The sequence below is a fragment of the Eulemur rufifrons genome, chromosome 7 (assembly GCF_041146395.1).
Source record: "Eulemur rufifrons isolate Redbay chromosome 7, OSU_ERuf_1, whole genome shotgun sequence".
Classification (NCBI taxonomy): domain Eukaryota; kingdom Metazoa; phylum Chordata; class Mammalia; order Primates; family Lemuridae; genus Eulemur; species Eulemur rufifrons.
In genome coordinates, this window is record NC_090989.1 from 146,522,957 (window position 1) to 146,544,204 (window position 21,248).

General features: G+C 44.9%; 1 protein-coding gene across 2 annotated transcripts in view; it reads left to right on the forward strand.

Moving 5' to 3' along the window:
- The window catches only part of MYRIP (myosin VIIA and Rab interacting protein), a 287,231-nt gene that overhangs the window by 203,502 nt on the left and 62,481 nt on the right, over positions 1-21,248 (forward strand). For both annotated transcript variants that reach the window (XM_069473478.1, XM_069473479.1), the window contains exons 8-9: positions 4,984-5,137; positions 13,063-13,697. In XM_069473478.1, the coding sequence (XP_069329579.1) occupies positions 4,984-5,137; positions 13,063-13,697 (789 nt within the window). The remainder of the gene's footprint in view (positions 1-4,983; positions 5,138-13,062; positions 13,698-21,248) is intronic.

Below are 21,248 nucleotides of genomic sequence, written 5' to 3' on the forward strand. Positions count from 1 at the left end.
GTAATGCCTATGTCTGACCCTAAAAACCCAAAGCAAAGCTGTGGTTTATGCATATGACCACCGTTATTGATTTTCCCCCAAATCCTTGATACTAAAAGCATTCTCTCCCTGGTTTATACTCTGGGCTCTTTGAGAGCAAAGACTCTTTTGAAGCCGTGGTCGGTACCTCCAGGAGCCTGTCCTGTTGCCAGTGATGATAATCAGAGCAATCGTAGCAACAGTCTATCATTCCGGGAGATGCAGGTAGAACGCATTGCAGCTGCTGCCCACCTGGGAGATGCAGTGACTGCAAAGGGAGGTGTAACAGAGGTAACCGATGATTGCACTGGGTGTTTCACCCAGAGCTTCAGAGCCAGCTGGTTCAGGTGGCGAGTCCTGCTGGGTTGGAGCACACTGTTCCCAGGCTTTCAGCAAAGGCTGTCAGGCACACACCAAGACAGCATGGAGGAGCATCGACCTGGAGCCAGACAGACCCGAGCTCAACCCTGCCTCTGCCCCTCGACCACTCATGTGCTTTGGGCAAGTTATTCAGCCCTGACTCAGTTTACCCATGTGCGCTAAATCGAACTAAGAGAGTGGACATGTTGCACTGGCTCAGCTGTAGGGCTTAATAAAGGGTCTTACTTTGGCTATTTATTGAGTGCCTCCTCTGTACCTGGTGCCCTAACATGAGGAAACTGAGGCTTAGAACAGCTGAAGTTCCCCCGGGATCCCACATAGCAAGAGGAGGAGGAGCTGGCATTGACCCAGTACCTAACAGATCACCCATTAGTTGATACCTAAAAAATAAAGGGGCAGGGCCTATCTGAAATCTCAAATCCTCAAGTCCATCTTTGCAAGGCATTACCGACATGCTAACATTCCTGGCCCCGTGGACTCCCCCACCATGCAGCCTCCTTGCACAGATGTGCAGACGCTGGAACTGAAGCCAGCCCTTCCAGATGTTACCAGCCCTGCTTCTTCTATGAACCCTAGACTGGGTAAGACAAGCAGAGGCTGTGGGTGGGAAAGAAAGGCTGGGCATAGAGGATTCAGCCAGGATAATAAGCAAATAATTCAAGTAATCCTGTCACTTCCCAGAGCCATAGTAGTTGAACCAGCTGGTGAGGAAAAGCGTTGTTGTGGCGCCATCTGCTGGGCATGTGTTCATTGCAGTGAATTTGTGGCAAAGCTAGGTGTGGGACTCAAACCTGTGGCTTTTCCACCCTGGCTGGAGACTGGGACCTGCTGGAGACAGTTTTTTGGGGCCTTTTGTGATAGTCATGCTATAGAGTTTTTTTAGTATGAAACAATGGTCTGCCTGAAATAGATTACAAAAGCCTGGCATCCCCAACTGTCTTGTGAAAAACACAGAACCCATCTTCCCCATTGGGAACAGAGAAGAACTTGGTTTTTGTAGGGGATGGGGAAGCATTTTTGTCCCATAAAAATGGACCCCAGTCACCACATATACACACATAAAGTACAGTTTGAGGCACTGCAAAATGAAATATTAAATATTGTTTATTCCCCCTTTTTAAGATTTGTATTCAGTGATTTACAGTGAGAAACTTGTAGATTTTTTTTTTAAAAGACCAGAGCATAGCAAATGGGGTCTGGGAGGCTGCAGTAATACTGCATCTGGCAATGGGGCTGTCAGCTGTGGAAGGGCTGGAACTGTGTCTTACATCCTATAAACGGAGTCACAAACACGCGACTGAGGATCACATGCAAAAGGCCGTCCCTGCATTCATGGAGCTCATGGTCAGTGCACAACTGTAACAGAGTGTGACAGGTCCATGTGATCACACAGAAGAAGCCTTGCTGAGTCCAGGGTAGGATCAGCACCAGTGCATGGGGTTTGCCATAGAAGGATGTTTTCCTTAATTTTCAATAACTTCACTTGACAGTTGACCACCAGCTTCAATCTCTGTCCTCTCTGAAAGCTGCTTACTGTCTGTCAAAGATTTAGCAAAATCACAGATGGCTCTCTGAATACCTAACCCTGTGAAAATCTCAGTTGTTGTCAAGGGGCATCATCAAAACTGTTCTGGACACCTGGGACAGGGTAAATGCCTGTTGTGCCCTCAGGATGAAGGAGGTGCCACTTGGCTGAAAGCCACTTAACATGTGTGTTAGCTTGGCTCTCCTCCAAGTAAAACCTTGCTCTCCAGGATGTAAGTGGAGATAATGGTGGGCTTCTTTTTATTTCTTTCTCTTACTCCCCAATTTTATCAAAGAAGTTAGTTTAAAAAAAAAAAAAAAAGGAAAAATTTTAGGCTCTTCTGAAAATCCAGCCATTCACTCCATAGCAAACATTCATTGATTTCCCATTCTGTACCAGTTACTGTGCCAGGGGCTGGGGATGTCACCATTTGCAGGACATTTAGTGCCCTCAGTTGCTGCACAGTCTGGTGGGGACCCCAGGCTAGAAAACAGATGTTTGCAATAGAGTAAAGCACAGCACATGTAAACATAGAGAAGCCCGGGACCCCAGCCCAGCTTGGGGAAAGGGGCAGTCGGTGGGTTTCCCATAGGTCATGGCCTGGTTGAACTGAATCCTGTCAACACACCAAGTCTTATGGAACTGATAAGATGGGGAGAGCTCACCACCATTGGGCTATACCATCCTGTGATCACCTCGTTGAAAAGCAGGTCTGGGGGCCCATCTTGCTCTCTTTACTGGATTCAAAGGATGAGAGACAGGTTATGACCCCAGGTACACAGCTTACAGGGTTCCATATTTGTTCTGTAAGCCCATCTTCTTCCTAGATCGCCCCAAGGTCTTGTGGGGCTTGGGGGCAGGAGTAGAGGTTTCCTGAGGCTCTTTCTGGACCTGAACTGGCCTGCACCAACACTCTCCAACAAAGTGTGCCCGACGCCCTGGCCTGGCCTGCTGGGCTTTGATCCTCATCTGTCTCTGTGTCTTTTCTCAAACTGGTTAAGTCTTTAGGGGGCAAGGCAGCTGAGTGCATCATCCTCTCCCCGAACTCCAATTGTAAGGCTTAGTGATGTCACTCAAATATCTTGTGCTAGTTTTTGCTTTCTTTGTTATTCTCTTACACCATTTTTTTTTTATTTTTAAATCTCATGATATTATGGGGATACAAACATTTTGGTTACGTATATTGCCTTTGCACCACCCAACCCAGAGCTACAAGTGTGCCCATCCCCCAGACAGTGTGCGCTGCACCCAATAATTGTGAATTTACCCATCCCCTCCACCACCCTCCCTAGAAGAAAATGTTGGGAAAACTCTTACACCATTTTTTAAGGTACCATTTATCTTACAGTTTACTGTGAGTGCAGGGCAAGGTTAAGTATCCATATCTCTCAGGTCGGGCGCGGTGGCTCACACCTGTAATCCTAGCACTCTGGGAGGCTGAGGCAGGAGGATTGCTTGAGCTCAGGAGTTTAAAAGTAGCCCGAGCAAAAGTGAGACCCTGTCTCTACTAAAAATAGAAAAATTAGCCAGGCATCGTGGTGTACATCTGTAGTCCCAGCTACTCAGAGGCAGAGGTGAGAGGATCTCTTGAGCCCAGAAGTTTGAGGTTGCTGTGAGCTAGGCTGACACCATGGCACTCTACTCAGAGCAATGAAGCGAGACTCTATCTCAAAAAAAAAAAAAAAAAAGTATCTGTTATTTCTTATAGCTGAGTAATGCTACTCACCAGCAAATTGGTTTCCCTGATCATCACCTAAGTGCACATTTGGGAATAGCACCAATTGGGTGTTGGGCCGATGGGGGTGGGGGGAGGGGATGGGTGTATACCTACATAATGAGTGTGATGCGTACTGTCTGGAGAATGGACATGCTTGAAGCTCTGACTCAGGGGAGTGGGGAGGAATGGGCAATATACATAACCTAAACATTTGTACCCCCATAATAAGCTGAAATTTAAAAAAAAAATATCCACATCTCTCAAAGAATTAAGTTACTTGGCCCAGGTGTTGTAGCAGAGCTGGTGTTGAAGCCCAGGCACAGATGACTCCCGAGTCCAGCCCCAAAGCACTCCACAGCCCTGCCCAAGCTTTCCCTCCAAGAGAGCTCTCCCTTGTCCCCCAGTCCAAGCAGCAGTGGTAGGAGAGAAAGGAGGTTGATGAGGGAGCACATTTCCCGCTGGATAGAAGGGAGTGGGGCTGCTGGCATCAGTGGCTGCCAGCAGGTGAGGCAGCCTGGGTAAGGGCCTGAGTTATGGGTCAGTACTTTGTTGATACTGTAGTCATAGATGCTCTCAGTGGCTTTGTGAATATGCTTTTTCCTTCCTGTTTATCAGCATAAAAAGAGCAAAATAAATAACTAATAAAACATAACTCCTTCATTAAATAATAAAGGGAAAAATTGATGTATTTCTCTTTGATGTTCTCTGTATGTAATTGAGCTTCAGAATACAATATATATAATATAATTCAAATAAATATGTTTCCTATCATTCATTTGAATTCCCACTTCTACCACATTTCCTTAGATTAGAGTTTGTTTTCCTTCCTTTAATTCAAGGGCTAAATGGGACTATGTTGTACTAGTCCTGGGCTTGTGGCCTGACCATACTTTTCTCACTTCTCTGTTATAACATTTACATGGTGCTGTAACTTCGTATCTAGGCTACTGGAATGCTGCAGGTTTGGAGGTCTTCGAGGGAAGATGCTTTCATTTTTGCATGTCTTAGAGCAAGCAGTTCATCCTGCACAGTCAACTCTAACAAACATTGGCTGGGAGAATGGCTGGATAAGAAGGAGCCATAGGAGCACTGGCCCTGTAGGGTTCCACTGCATCTCTTACGCTTTCTAGTAGGCCTGGCGATGTGCAATGGAATAAACAAGGAGCCATTTGTACTATTACGTGGCTTTACATACTGATTTGCAGCTTTTAAGGTTCACACAAGAAGGGCCATTACCATTAAACACGTTTTCTCGTGCTGTACGGTGTCTGCCCCAGAAGCTGACAGCTCCGCCCAGGGACTGTGCCTTGCAAGCTGACTCCTCCTCTCTCTCTTTCCACAGCGGTCCCAGTCTGCGTTCTCAATGACCGGAGAAGATGCCCTGAAGACTTCTTCGCTGGGAGCAGCGTCAAGGCCACCGAGGGACCAGGGCCAGCACCCGAGGGAGGAGTCTGCTCTGCCCGGCTGGAAGAGCATGGACAGGCTGGACGAAACAAGTAACTGTTTTAAGCAGCATCTGTTGGTCTGTGGGTTTCAAAAGTGCTATTTGGAGGCTCCTCAGCTGTTGCATGGCCACTCAGCTCTTCCCCACCCCCGCTAAGTCTGAGTTGGCGTGTGCCCATCTGGGGCAGCTGGGCCAAGTCATGAGGCCACCAGCACAGCACACAGTCTATATTGTGGTTGACTTTTCCACCCAGGCAGTTTTCCTAGTTGCTGGGGCAGAGTGAAGGCCCTTGCGGTGTCACCTGTATTCCGTGTTCTGTGCTGAGACCTGTGGGACAGTGAGGACTCCTGGGCAAGTGTGCGGAGATCTGCGGGGAGTTAGCTACGCTCCCCGCAAAGAGGTTTTTTTTCCGATCGGGTCTCTCAGGCGGGGCTCGTCGCAAAGGATGAAAAAATAGTAGGAAACAGATATAAAAGAATAATAATAATAATACACAGAGCCAAAGATATAGTTTATAAAGTAAAGGTTTATGAAAATAGACAAAGGGAGGGTGTCCGGATGGATATATTTCTTCCCGTGGAAATATATCAAAGACTGAAACTCCACACAGGTATTTTATAGGGTAGATACAGGCTCCCGTTGCCAAGGGCAATGGGATTTACATACTAGCAGGCAGTTTGGTTTAGGGTCAAAGTCTTCTAAAAGGCTACTACAGATCCTTTAACTAACTCTATCTAGGGGAACAATGAGTTACAAAACCTTCTTAGGGCAAACTTCTAAGTTTTATGATAAGGCTATTACTTTAGCAAAATCAGAGACACCATGATTGTGTTCTTGGAGACAGAGAGGATCTCAGAAGTCAACATGAGCTGTGCTTTGTGTTAATTATTTTAACCGCATGGTTCCGTCTGGGCCCGGCTTGGGCATTAGCATATCTATTTGATCAGCTTTCATCTCCGGGTGTCTTTGTTGGTCAGCTCTGGAAACCTTTGGCCCTAGGTGAGGCCTGTCTTGTCTTTCAAAACAGGTGAGAACCATAGGCCCAGTTTGCAACTGTCTCTTTGAAGTGCAGCTGTTACTGACCAATGAGATGCTCTCCTGAGGCGAGGCAGCTTTTGAACTAACACATTTATTTGTTCTTTAAGGCAAGGCCTTATTTGACTTCTGAGATCAAATCTTGTCTCCAAAAATACAGGGGGCATTTCTATAACTCAGTATTCTTAGGCTCAACAGAGATCACCCTGCTGCATGCCCCGCCTCAGCTGCCTGCTCTGTGTGGACCGGGAGAGTGTGTCTTGGGTAGGCCAGGGGCACAAAACCAGCCTCTCGGCGCATTTCAGCTTTCAAAGGGACTTGGGTCCCAGAATCAGTCTGGTCTTAAGGGTGTCCTTTCTGAAACTAGATCTGTTAGGGTAACACTTGCTGCTATAACAGTAAATCAAACATTCAAGTGGCTTGACGCAATAGTTTTCTTTTTCACCATACAACAGTGCAGTGCAAGTGTCCCTGGCCTGTGGGAGGCCCTGTAGAGCTCTGTCGTCCTCTAGGGCCTTTGAGTCTGCTGCTGGCCTGCCCATGTTCAGCCAGCAGATGGGAGAAGAGAGAAGGGACAAGACAGGGTACCTGCTCCCCAACCACCTCAGTGGGGAAGGGCACATGGCACCCACTCCCATCCTGTGGGCAGGAACTCAACACATCTCCCTCCCCCATCACAGGGGGGCCTGGTAAATACAGTCCTGGCTGAGCAGACACATCCCAGTAACAAGGCTCAGCCACAAACGGGCTTTTGATGGGCACTTGTCTTTCCCTGCCACACCTGAGGATGGCATTGCTGGTCACTTGTGCCTCTGCCCCTCCTGCACCCTTCTCCTAGAATGTCCTGCCTCTACATGGGGCAATTGAACTCACCTCTTCAGAGACTCTTTAACATCCACGACACATCCTTTATAAAGCTGTTGAGTCATGTAATCCCTCAGAATGAAGAGGCTCAAATTAGCCGAGTGACTTTCCTGAAGTCACACATCAGAGGGCTGTGAGATGCTTGAACCCATGTGGGTGACGGCTGAGCGCCATGAAGCCCTGGCGCTCTGGGGTCTCTCGGACCCCACAACTATCAGAGCAAAGGTGCCCCCCACCCCAGCACAGGTCTGTTTCTGTCCTTGCCTAGATACACACACTGGATAGTAGATGATGCCAGACACGTTTGTCCTCATGTGGAGAAACCATTAACAGTGTTCTCATCCCATGCTATTTGTCAGATCTAGACCCCTTTCCTGAACAATGACAAAAAAAGATTAACAGCAGAATCGCCATTCTAGAAATAAGCTTTTGAAGATTGCGCTATCATTTCTACTCTAAAAGGGAAAAGATTTAACCAACAGCTATATAAATAAAATCCATTGTCATGATAATGCAAAGAATCAGAAAATATTAAATATTTTTTAATTGTCATTCCAAAGATTTTCCAAAAACAATAATTTCTGTTAACCTTTCAGTACTTATCAATAGAAACTGCAGAATCATGACATCGCAGAGATTCTGTAGCACACGATAGTTTCTTTATTTATGGATATGGCTTGTGGAGTTTTTTAAGTGCATTTTTCCTTTCAAGATATGCCTTTGTCCCACCTACCAAGCATATTCATATTCATTCATTCATTCATATTCACTCTCTTTCTCCCTCCCTTTCTCTCTCTCTCTCTCTTTCTCTCTCTTTCTCTGAATTGCAAATCCTACAGAGAAGGGACTCTTAGATTCCATAGAGCATATGAGAATATCATATAATGGATCTTCAATAAACAATAATATTTAGCTTTTAAAAATCACTCTACAGCATACAGAGTCCACATGCAGACACTATTTTATTTATTCCTCCTACAGCATTGCTAAGCACTGTCATTATCCTGTTTGGCAAATGAGAACATTAATCGGCAGTGAAGTTAAGTGACTTGTTCAAGACCCCAAGACCTCGGCTAATGTGACCAGTGTTGGTCCTCAGATCCAAACATCAGGATTCTAATTTGCAGGTGTTTTAAACTACTGCATGATAATAAATGTCTCTCCACCATAAAAACAAATAAAAGCCAGCATTTCAAAATTCAGACTTATAAAGCGATAAATTTGTAGACTCTTACAATAACTTCTGCGAGACGCTATTTCACAAAATAGTTCCCCAGTGGATTATGAGCATTCCTAATAAATTTGCAAGGGAATTTGGCTTTCAAAACATGATTTTACATATAATTTTCTGTAAAATTAGGTACCTATATGTAATTTATCAATTGTATATAAAAATAAAACTTAGTTCAGCTGCAGTACACACAAACAAGATTTCATATTCTCCTCAAAAATCCATGCATGTCCCAGGATGTAGAATTATAATAAATAAAAGCACTTCAGTAGAAAACTTCTGGGTTTTCTGAGGAATGCTCAGCCCTTGATAGGCTGAAATATCCATGCCATTCCCCAGAGGTGTTTGAGGGATGTCTGATGTGTTTAGCAGGAAGAAAATTATTCCCAGAGGCATTGTTCAGTCTTAGTAGAGCAGAAGTGTAGAACAGAGGAGTCCCAGAGGTGGAGGTCATCTTACACAGTTACTGTCCCCTGGGCTGGTTTTGGCAATTGTGTTTATGCCTCAGGAGAAGGGCTGGCCCAGGAGCTGTTAGGGCATAGTCAGCATCAGCCTTGCTTGGGCAAACCACAGCTGCCCCACCATCAGTCTTGACAGTGCATATGGCAGCTGATGGATTTCCCCAAAATACATGTTCACGTGATAGACCTTGAATGAGCATCTATTGTATACATAGCTTGTGCTCAGTGTTCGGGAAATAAAGATGAGGAGGTTGCCACCATTCTAGAGTTGCTCACTGAGAATTGTCTGTACCATGGTGAAAGAGCAGGAGTTTGGAGGGAGGAGGGGATGGGGGAGCAGGCCCCCAGAGAGATGCTCCTGGCAGACTGCAAGAAAGTGGCATTGGAGCCCAGGTACCGCTCTGAGCAGTTCTGATGATGCAGCTTGACAACCACCAAGGTTTTCACAGGGTTGGGTACTCAGGGAGCCATCTGTTTTTGCTAAGAAGGGTGGAGGATTTTTGCTGAGATAAAAGTTGGCCAACTTCTAGTTTCCCCAGAGGCACATGGCAACCCAGGATTGTCAAAGGCAGGGGAAAAGAGGAACTGGCAAGGGACTGAATCCTGTCCTGCCATGTAGTGGGTGTTAGAGTCCAGGGACCATATTTACAACATGGTCAACCCTGGAACCAGGCATCGAGTGGGATTATCAGGGGATTCCCCAATTTAGCTTCCTCCCAGGCCCCAGGAGAAGCTGTAGACAGCCGGGCTCATTGACGGCTGCACACCATGAGCCTGGCCTTGCCCCTGCAGCCTGTTGGTGCCTATGTTCATCAATAAGTCATCTTTATGTGCCCGGGATGGGGCTTAGAGCTGGCCAGGGGCTGGGGGGTACCACAGCCAAGAAGCCGCACCTCTATTCTCAAGGAGCTCACGGTCAGGGCTGGGTGCCGGATATACAACCAAGAAAATAAACTGTAATACAGTTTAAGTGTTAAAAATAAATAAATAAATAAATAAATAAAGGCTTTTTTGCAAAGCTCAGAGCGCAGAATAGCCAGTTCCTCGAGTAAGGAGGGCCAAGAATGTGCCACTAAGGAGCAATGTGTGAGTTGAGTCCCAGGAGATGGTCCAGAGAGCAGACTTAGTATCTAATTGTAAGGCCCGAAGGAACTTCCCTTTCTTCTCAGAGTGAATGCTCCACAGCTGGGCGCTGAGCCTGCTTTGCATCTTGTACTTGTGGGTGTCTTTGTTTGACTTCTACAAGAAGCAGACCCTAATATGAGACTCTGAGGGTCTGTGGTTTATTTGGGAGTGAGCCCAGAAAACACACAGGGAGGGAAGGGGACATCAGATGAGGAAGGAGAGGTAGGCAATAAATGACTTGCTACCGAGCAGGTTCCCACTGTAGTGACTGGAGCTTGTCCCTGCTGGAGGCTCTGGGAGCCAGGATAGAAGACCACCTTCCAGGCAGGTGGACTGGGTACTTAGCCACCGGCTCCCCAGGTATTGGCTGAGGAGCTGCTCCCAAAAGGAGGTGGTCCCTGGGCATTTCCACGCTGCTCCTGGGGCAGGCGACACAGGCTTTAGCAGCCAGAGCAGCCTCAAGCAAAGACCTGCAAGTGCGGGCAGTTAGAAGCCAGCTCATATGTGCTGAAATGGCAAGGGCCGAGGTTTGAGGTGAGGCACCCATGGGGAAAATCAATATTGCCACTTACTGGCCACAAATAGCTTCCCTGAGAGCATGAACATTCCTGAGAAACCTGTACCGCCTGACGGATGGCCTCGGGACACAGCACTGGGAAAACGCCAGCAAAATAAAAATACTTTTCTCGGAAGACCTGCTGCTACCACCAGCACGAGTAGAGCCCATAGACCATAAATGGTAATAAACACCCTGGTTAGCCTCTTCTGAGCGTTTATATAGTCAATGAAAATAGTGTTGCTGCATAGATATTAATATGCCATACTGAATAGTGACAAGCTATGTATAAGGCATATATATGTTTTATATAGAGAGAGAGAAATATATGGAATACATGGGTGCTGATTCATAATCAGGTGCTAAGTACTAATAACTATAATCCAGTTTAACAAATGTAAGGTAAAATAACTGAGAGCCCTCGATGTAGCAGATACTATGATCAGTGCTTTACATATGTCATCTCATAATAATCTTAATGACAGCCAAGGTGGGTTCCACTGACCCCACGGACAGGCCAGGAAATAGGCGCAGTGGTGCTCTCTGACCAAGGTCACCTGCTAGTGAACTTAGTAACAGAGGATGAGCTCTGGATCTGCTTGAATCCAAAGTTCTTGTTCTTTGTCCTGCACTAAAGCAGCCTCATCCATTTATGGGCACAGGGAAAGGAGCTGTCAAGAACCAATCTACTCTGAGCGGGCATGGCTGCCAGACTTTATGAGCATCCCCTCATGCAGGCCTCACAACAGCCCTGTGAGGCGTTAGCGGTGCCCTTTTCACCAGCGAGGGACCCGAGGACCAGGGAATCTCAGGCTGTTGAGCAGCTGCGTGGGGTGTCCCCCCAGCCCTCTGACTTGGGACCACTTGTCTTTCCATTGCACAAGCTGGCTCTGGGACAGAGCAGGCTCATTTGCTCCTGAGGGTGAAGAGATGACTGAGATCCAGGCCCTGCCCCAGGGGCCCTGTCACCTGGAGGATGGCTCAGTGTGTGCGCAAACGGAGGACAGAGGGAGGACCATGGTGTGAGTCGGCTGGGCCATCACACCAGGTGGGCTCAGAGGGGAGATGCCCCAAGGCTGAGAGGGACACACTCTAGGGAAACGGGGGCAATGGGGATGAGGTGTTGGAGGGCCACTGGGGCTTCACCACACAGAGATGACGGAGAGGGATGCTGGAGGCAGGAGCAGCAGGAGACAGGCAGGGCACACGGCCTCAGGCTTCTAGGAGGCCACTGCGGGGGACCAGCATATCTGGCAGAGGAAGCCCCACTTCCTGACTCTCAAAGAAAGGGAATTCGATGTCCTGCCAGTGTGAGCTGCGGTCAGGCATGCGGGGTGGAACTGGGTTGCTGAGTTGAAAACGTGTTCTGCCAATATCTGAACTCCCCTAAGGCTGTGGTTCTGAAACAGGCCTAGCAAGGACAATGTTCTGTGAACAACACTGTGAAATACTGATAACTTTAATTTCATTATGTGAAGCAATAGCAGTTCAGTCGGTAGAAAACCTGTGTGTTTTAAGTAGCCTGAAGTAGGAGGTCCTGCTGCAGCAGAGCTCTGGTCCCTGTAGGCCTCAAGCCTAGAAGCTGGCATCCAAACACAAGTTGGGGAATGGTCCCTCCAAAGCCCTGGGGCCCACATCACTCACCCCCAGACAGCCCTGCAAGGGTCCTGGTAAAAAACAGCTCCTGCTGGCAGCTGCTGTGTCTAGGGCCACCGGGCTGGGCCGGTACCCATAACTGAAGGAGCACCATGTCATCTTACTCCCCAGTCCCCACACACAGGGGCAGAAAACACTTTCCTGTTTGCCTTCAGCAAAAACAAAACAACTTTTGCCTACCCCTCCCCCTGGCATGCAGGTCAACCACTGCGGCCCAGCCACCAATCATCCCAGATGCTCTGGACAGACCTGAGCCCAGTTCAGACCAATCCAGACCAGAGCCACAGACCAAGCGCTGCTCCAGCCTGCTCTCGCACGGTGCTTTCCAGCTGGCCAAGGGCTCCCATGGCCCAGTCTGTAACCCAGAGCTGCCTTGGAGTAGGACAGAGGACGCACCCCATCCAGACTCGACCAGTTAGCAGCTCTGTGACCTTTGACAAGTTACTTAACTTCTCTCTTTGTTTCTTCATCTGTAAAATGAGATTGGAAATACCAACCTCTTTTGGTCTCGTGCCCTTTCCAGAAAGAGGCATGTGTCTTGAGTTAAAAATAGACTTACGTGCCTATCTCGGGAGGCTGTGAGTGGGATCTGTAGAAGTGCCAAGGGCAGATGTGTTACCCTGTGAGGTGGGCCAGGGCAAGTGGTAGAATTATTTCCCATCAATGAGGCGGAACTGAGGATACAAGAGACAAAACCATGGCCCAAGGTCAAAGAGCCAGAAGCTGAGACTGCCAACTGCAGACCTCTCCCCTCCCTTTCCAAGCCAGCCTAGGGCAGGAGAGTGAGGTGACATCTACCCAGATAGATGTGAACTAGGAACCAGATCTTTGAGTTTCTCTCCATCTGTGCAATACTGGGGCCCTGTGAGGCTTCAAGGGACTTCCTGGAGACCTTGTAGCTCCGTCTATAGTTACATGCACCCTCCTAAATGCAGCTGCTCCACAACACCCCCACGAGCCAGTCATGGGGAGGTGATCAGTGTCAGCCTCCCCTTGCTCTAGGGTGGTAACAGCCCCTCTCTGGTTTCTCTCTCTTGTCCCACCCGCAGACCTGGCCCCAGTTTTGCAGAGCCCCGACGGGAACTGGGTGGCCCTGAAGGATGGCGCTCCACCCCCTACCCGCCTGCTGGCCAAACCTAAGAGTGGGACATTCCAGGCTCTGGAGGTGGCCTCCAGTGTGGCGTCCGCCTATGATGAGATGGGCTCCGACAGTGAGGAAGACTTTGACTGGAGTGAGGCCTTGAGCAAGCTGCGTCCGAGGTCCCGGGGCCTGCCCAGGAACCCGCAGCCTCAGCCCACGCAGGCCCAGGGCTCTGACCAAGGCCTCTCAGCCGCGTCCCCCTCCTCTGGGCTTTCTCCCAACCCCGAGGCCATGTGCTCTGACTCAGAGACCTCCTCGGCAGGCTCTTCCCGGGAGGCTGGGCGCCGGGCCAGACTGTGCTGGTTGCAGAGGAAGGCTCCCAGGAACCCTGCAGCTGAGAAGATGCGCATACAGGGAGAGCTGGACGTGAACTTCAACCCTCAGGTGGCCAGCAGGGAGACCTCAGACAGCAGCGAGCCAGAGGAGGCCCTCCACGCTGCAGACCGCCGGGCCAGGAGGTGGAGAAGGGCCCGAGTGGGCTCAGAGGAGCCAAGCAAGGAGCCATCTTCCCCCAGCGCCCATCAAGACCAGGACATATGTCAGGTAACAGAACTGCATGCGTGCAAACGTGCATACACTTAAAGTAAGGTGCCCTCACCCCAAGAACCAGTGGCATAACGAATCCTGGGTTTCTCATCTTGGTTTTGCTACAAAGTAGCTGAGTGACAGGTCACATCAACTCTCTGGGGCTCCACGTCTTCCTCTTTGGAGAGGATAGCTTAGAATTCAAAATGTGGTTTGCAAAGTGTGTCCCCCAGACCAGCAGCATCAGTACCACCAGAGGACTCACTAGAAATGCAGATTCTCAGGCCCCGCCCCAGACCTGCTGAATCAGAAACTCTGAGGATGGGGCCCACCCGTGTCTCTTACGACAAGCCCTCCTGGTGCTTCTACCATGCACTGAAGTTTAAGGGCCCACTGGGTTAGGGTTAAGGGTGAAGGATCTAGAGTCAGACTGCCTGGGTTCAAATCCAACTGTGTGACCTTGGGCAAGACATCTCTCTCGATCTCAGTTTCCTTGTCTGTAAAATGAAGATAATATTAGGACCCACCTCAAAAGATGGTTGTGACAAGTGAATGAGATAATGTCATGAAGAGCTAAGCTCTGTCCTAGCTGCAGCACAAGGGCTCAGTAAACATTATTTCAATATGATAACTCAGGGCACAGTTTGCTAACATTCTGTGATTCTTTGTCCAAATCACGCCCCTCCTCAGGATCCTCAGTGGCTCTGCCCAGATGGTTTTAGTTCATGAACCCCCTTTGGAAATGTGATTAAATCTAGGAACACTCTCCCTAGAAAAATGCACTTGTACATACACAGACACACACACCATTTTGCTTACAATTTCAGATAGTTCATGGATTCACAGCAGATTAACCTTATATTCTCCAACTACACCCTGCTCATTCCCATCCCCATGCCTTTGACTGTGTGGTGCCCTAGCCCTCGCCCCTTCAGGTGATGCCCTGCACATCATTGTGGACCCAAACCTTGTGGAGCCCACTCTGGGCTCCCCACAGCAGTATTTTCTAAACTCAGAAGTGACACATGTGGCCCGGAAAGTTTAAATGACCTCATATAAGCAGTGAATTGCAATATTTGAAACTGAGAATCTTATGGAAAATCTAGTTATACCGCCACTGCCTTTAGTGGCATATAGTCTTGATCACATTACCATGAACTTGACTTGTTAGCTCCTGGAGAAACCACACCCACTCCCTACATGTGATTGCAGCTCCCACAGTACCTGGCTACCATGCCCTGCACTCCTGGTTTGGGTTCCCCCAAAAGCAGGCTCTGAGTCAAGGAATTGGATCTAGGCAGTTCATGTGGGAGGAGATCCCAGGAACTCCAGGGAGAGACAGGGTAGACACCAGGGCTCAGTCCCACCAGCACCCTCTGACAAGTTCAGAATTCTCCCGCCAGAGGACAGGGATCATTATCCATGGTTTCCCGTCTCCCAGTGGTTGAGGGTTGTCCTCACCCAGGTTGGGCCTCACTTCCATGCACAGCCATGTTTGCTTAGGCAATGCCTAAGAAATCCCTGAGGTGGAGAAGAAGAGAGACCTAGGGCTGTGACGGGAAACTATCAGTGAGCCAGAAACTGTCACCCACGGCTGTGGGCAACTCACTCAGGTCCAGGGATACAGGCTGAGATGTCAACAGTGCCTGCCACAAGAATGCCTCAGCCTGATTCCTGGTCCTGAGGCCACCATGAAGATAGGACTCAGAGGTCCTCACATCCTGCCTGACCTGCTAATATATTGCCTAGAAAAAGTCTTTTATTTAGTTCAAGCTCTCATTTTGTCCACTGTAAAACAGATCATGAAAAGTCTGCCTCATGGGGTTGTTATGATCATAGAATCAATATGAAAAGTTTGGTTCAACTGTGAGTCATCATTATCTAGCTCCAGTGGAGACTGTCATCCAGAGACTTTGGGTGACTTGTCTCAAGGGATATTGAGGGTGGTCTGCGTGCTTAACTTGCAGTTATAAAATACCACATCTCCACATCAACTAGGTCCCTTAAGCTTTCTATGTGTTCTGAAGTGGCTTGAAAGTTGTCTTCTGGTGTTAAACTTTGCAAGGCATTGGCAGGGAGAAGGCACAGACCAGCAGAAAGGCCCTGGGACCAGGGTTACCTCTGCCATCCTGGGAGCCACCTTGATCGAGTGGCAATGTCTTCTCCTCCCCACTAGGTGGGGATGGTGCTACGCTTCCAGAGACATCAAAACCCGGGCCCTTCGCATCCTCCCTTCGATTTGGTTTACTAGGGCAGTTATCGTCTCCCCAAAAATGAAGAAAATAAAATTATGTATTTAAATCATTAACTTTCAAATTATATAAATAAATGATATATTATAAAACAAACGTATATAATATAATATTAAAAATATTATAACATACAGATGCCATTCCCCTTGACCACAATCCCAAATCCTTGTCATCTCCCCACAAATGACTACAAGTGGATTTGGTGGGAATCCAGGCAGATCTTTAAGCATTCATGTGCATAAAGTACATTTGGAAATATAGTTCAGTAAATGTATCTGTGTTTTAGCAAAATTGGCATCCTGCTTTCCGTATTCCTCCACCACTTTCTCCTAATAGTAAGTGATAGGGGTGTCAGTGTGCACAGATCTATGCGTTCTACCTACAAAAGATTACATCGAGATGGCGTACCACGGCAGGAGCATAGGGGTGGGAGCAATCCATCCATGGTGCAGGCAATAAGGGGTGCGTTGCCTGTAGAGAATTTTAAAATAAATCCAGTATGAGGCAGTCTTTTATTATCACCTTGCACCATGCCCAGACAATTCTAAGCAACACTCATGATAACATATGCTTCCCAACAGGGTCAGGTGGCTTCCAGCACCTGCCTCCTGAACCCCTTGGTTCACCACTGTTCCATAAGGATGAATATTTTAAAACTTATTCAGTGTTTTGATATTATAAACAATACCACAGAGAATATCATTGTGCAAATCTCTTTCTACAAGTACAAGAAGTGGAATTGCTAATTTGAAGAGTATATGGATCTTTAATTATAAAGTAGACTTGCCAAATTAAGCTCTCAAAACTTCATAGCAATTTACATAGCCACAACAGTGTATGAGTATGTTCTCTCATGTTGTCAACAATAGTGTTGTCAGTCTGTTAAATTTTTGCCAATTTTATGTGAGAAAAAAAATTCATTTTAGTTAACATTTTTGTAATTACTACTGAGATTGAGCATTTTTTCCCTGTGTTTAAGGCTGCTTGCATTTTTCTTCTGTGAAAGCCACATTTATATTTTTCATCTATCATTTTATTGGACTACTTGTCTTTTTCTTATCAATTTTTAGGAATTAGTTTTATTTTATAATTGTATTATAGATTTTAGTTCTTTGATGGTTATACATGAAAATACTCTCTACTTGTCTATCATTTTTGCCTTAACTTTAAGTATATTTTACGTACAAAAACGTTTATTAGGCCAGGTACAGTGGCTCACGCCTGTAATCCTAGCACTATGGGAGGCTGAGGCGGGCGGATTGCTTGAGGTCAGGAGTTCGAGACCAGCCTGAGCAAGAGCGAGACCCTGTCTCTACTAAAAGTAGAAAGAAATTATATGGACAGCTAAAACATATATATAGAAAAATTAGCCGGGCATGGTGGCACATGCCTGTAGTCCCAGCTACTCGGGAGGCTGAGGCAGGAGGATTGCTTGAGCTCAGGAGTTTGAGGTTGCTGTGAGCTAGACTAACGCCATGGCACTCTAGCCCAGGCAACAGAGTGAGACTGTCTCAAAAAAAAAAAAAAAAAAAAAGTTTGTTAATAATTTTTCAACTATTTTGGTTATTCATTATTCATCAATATTTCCCTTGTTATTTTTGTATATTTTGTCTTATTTAAGAAGGCCTTAAGTCCTCAAGGTTATAAGAATTTTTTCCAATTTTTTCTAATGTTTTGTAGTTTTATATTTTCCATTTAGTATTTTACTTTTCTGGAAGATATAAGGTAAGAGCTAACTTTCTTTTTTTCAAATTAAAAATTTGTTACCAAATCATTATTAAACAATGCATCATTTATCTGCTGGTTTCAGATGCCCCTTTAATGTTAACCTTTTATTTCCATGAGCCTGTTTTTTTACTTTCTATTTTGTTCCATTGATCTAGAAGTCCCATTTATAGTAGTATAAATACTACTTTATATTAATTATAATAACTTTGTAATGTATGTTGGTGTCTTGGTGGGTGGTCTTCCCTTCACTGTTGTTGGTTTTGTTGATGATGTTACCATTTTCTGAAAGTGTCTTGGCTTTTCTCAATCCTTTACTCAGATGATTTTTAAAATCTGCTATTCAAGTAACAAAAAATCTATTCAAGTTTTGATTGGAATTGCACTAAATATATGTACCTACTTATAAATAATTTATATGTTTATAATATTGAGCTTTCCCATCCAAGAATGTGGAACTTATTTCCACTTATTTATTTTCAATGAAGTTTTATAGATTTTTTTCAAAGCTCTTATACTTTTCTTGTCAAGTAATTTTTAATTACCTTATGCATTGTGTTGATATCATAAATGAGATCTTTTTTATTTATTATATGTTCTAATTGGTTTTTGCTGGTGTATAGAGCACTACTGATTTTATGTTTATATTTTATAACAGTACCCTAATGGGTTGTCTTCTTAATTCTGGTATTTCAGGTGATTCTCTTAGCTATTTCAGGTGTATAATCATATTGTCTACAAGTAATGACACTTTTATCTTTTCCTTTCCGCTATTTATACTTATTTATCTTTCTTGTCTTATTGCATTGGTGACAGCCTGCACTACACTGTGGAGCAGTAGTGACATCTGCATCATCTCTTTGTCTTGCTGCTATCCTTAGTGACCTGCCTCCAGTGTTTCACCATTAAATATGATGTTTGCTCTCAGTTTAGTAGATATTATCAAAATAAGAAAGCATCTATTCCTAGCTTCCTAAAGAATTTAAATCAGGACCGTGAGTTTTGTTAAATCAACTGCTTTTTGGAATTGTTGAGATGGTCATGAAGTTTTCTTTATAATCTGTTAATGTCATAGATCACATTAATAGATTTCTTAATTTGGAATCATCTCTTCCTTTGTTGCAAAATTTTACTTGATTATGATTTCTTTCTATAAAAACTGGACTCCATTTGCTGATTCCCTTTTTTATGCTATCTTGCTCAGCGTGGTATCGGGCTATGCTAATGACTTGGCAAGGATTCTCTATTTTGTGTTATTTTCTAGGACACTGTATATGACATAATAATTTTCTGAAAGTTTGCGAGAATTGACCTATAAAGTGGTTCAGGCCTGCTGCCTCTTTATAGGGGAAGGGAGATCTTTTACTTTCTTTATAGATGTCTACCTTGGTAATTAGACAATTTGTATTCTGTAATTCTTCTTAAATCCATATTGATAATTTGCATTTTATAGGAAATCATCCATTTCATCTAGATTTTCAAATTCACTGACATAATATGAAACCTAATATTTTCATTATATTTTTATAAAAATTTCCTCTGCACTATAGTTATATACCCTGTGGTTTACAATGTTAGATTTTGTTCTCTCTGTCTCTCTTGCTCTCATTCTAATTCTCTGTCTCTCATTCTCTCTTTTCTTGCTTGGATTTGTCAGTCTTATTATTTTACTGGTGTTTTCAAAGCACCTGCTTTTAGTTATATTCATTAATCCCAGGGACTTTTTTGTTTACAGTCCATTGATTGATTTCTGCTTGTATATTTATTAATGTCTTCCTTTTACTTTCTTCTTTTCATATATATTTTCTGTATAATCTAATATGTAAAGTATTAGAATCTCATATATATTTCTCATAAAAATCTCATATATATTTCTAATATATTAATTAATTTTCCCACAAATGCAGTTTTGTTTGTCTCCCATAGGCTTTGATATGCCATGTGCCCATAATCAAACTTTTCTAAGAATTTATCATTTCCAGTGTAATTCTCATTTTAGTCAAATGAGGAGTTAATTAATGAGATGAATAACCTTTTGCTTTTTTTAAATTTTGTTTTCTTTTTGTCACTAATTTCGAGTATGCATTATGAACAATGAATGTGGCTTATGTGATTTCAACTATTGGGAATGTGTTGAGATTTCCTTTACAACATAATAAATGGTCAATTTCTGTGAATGTTTCACGTGTGTTTGAAAACAACACATTCTCTGTTTATTGGAGACAAAATCGTATGTGCATGTGTTTATTGTTCTGGGCATTAACAAGACAGACAAGGTTCTGCCTAATGAAGCTTATATTCATTTCCCTTTATGCCTACCACACTTCATTTCCCTAATTCTCTACTTTTATTTACTATTGTCTTCATCATTCCATAGTTTTCTTAATTCCTGTCTCTTTGGAGTCTGGTGAGGGACTCATTCTAGAATATGAAAAAGTATGTCTCTGCTGTTTCACTCCCTGTTAGACGCTTCACTTTGCCAGCCATGGTTAACAGATAACACCAGCTGAGGGCACTTCCTTCCCACATCCTCTACCCTTATCCCCAGCCTCAAATCTCACCTAACACTTAGCTTTGCACACTGAGCCTTTGTGTAATCTGTAATCAGAAACTGCACACACTCCTCTACCCTCCTAAACCCAGCCCCCTGATGGCCGTAAGTAAGATGATGGGATAAAATAACAGCCTCATTTTTCTTTTGTTTATCATGTTTTCCTCTTCGTCTAGATGCTTGTTGGATTTGATGTATCTTTAAAAAGCAAACATTTTGCCAGAATGGTAGGTGTTTATTCATTTTGTACGGTCGTACATAGTATGGTGAGTTCTTTTCTGCACACTCAGATATTTTTTCAAATCAGTAGCATTTTCTTCTGTCATTTTGATTATTACTTCTTTCAGACCACCCAAAATTTATATTTTGAATCTCTATCCTATATCTTCCATGTCTGTCATCTTCTTTTATTTTTTTGTCATATGATACTTTTTATTGATTTGTATTTGCTGAGAACACCTTAGGTCTAATAGAGAAAAATGGTATAACTCTATAATTCTGAATAACTAATTTGACACTAATTTTCTTTTTCTTTTTTTTTTTTTTGAGACAGAGTCTCACTCTCTTTCCCAGGCTAGAGTGCCATGGCATCAGCCTAGCTCACAGCAACCTCAAACTCCTGGGCTTAAGCAATCCTTCTGCCTCAACCTACCAAGTAGCTGAGACTACAGACATGTGCCACCATGCCTGGCTAATTTTTTCTATATATTTTTAGTTGTCCAGCTAATTTCTTTCTATTTTCAGTAGTGGCAGTGTCTCGCTCTTGCTCAGACTGGTCTTGAACTCCTGACCTCGAGCAATCCTCCCACCTCAGCCTCCCAGAGTGCTAGGATTACAGTGACACTGATTGTCATAATCTTTTTATAAACTCTGTTCCAGTTATCACATTAATGGCTTCTCATGCATAGCATCACACAGACAAAGCTACCTTTCAGATAGCCGGTTCTTTTCTGCTTCCACCCACTGACTCAGAGATCATATCTGTCATCTTCTCTTACTGTTTTCCCACTGTGCTCTTTTCCTCAGCCTTCTACAACACCT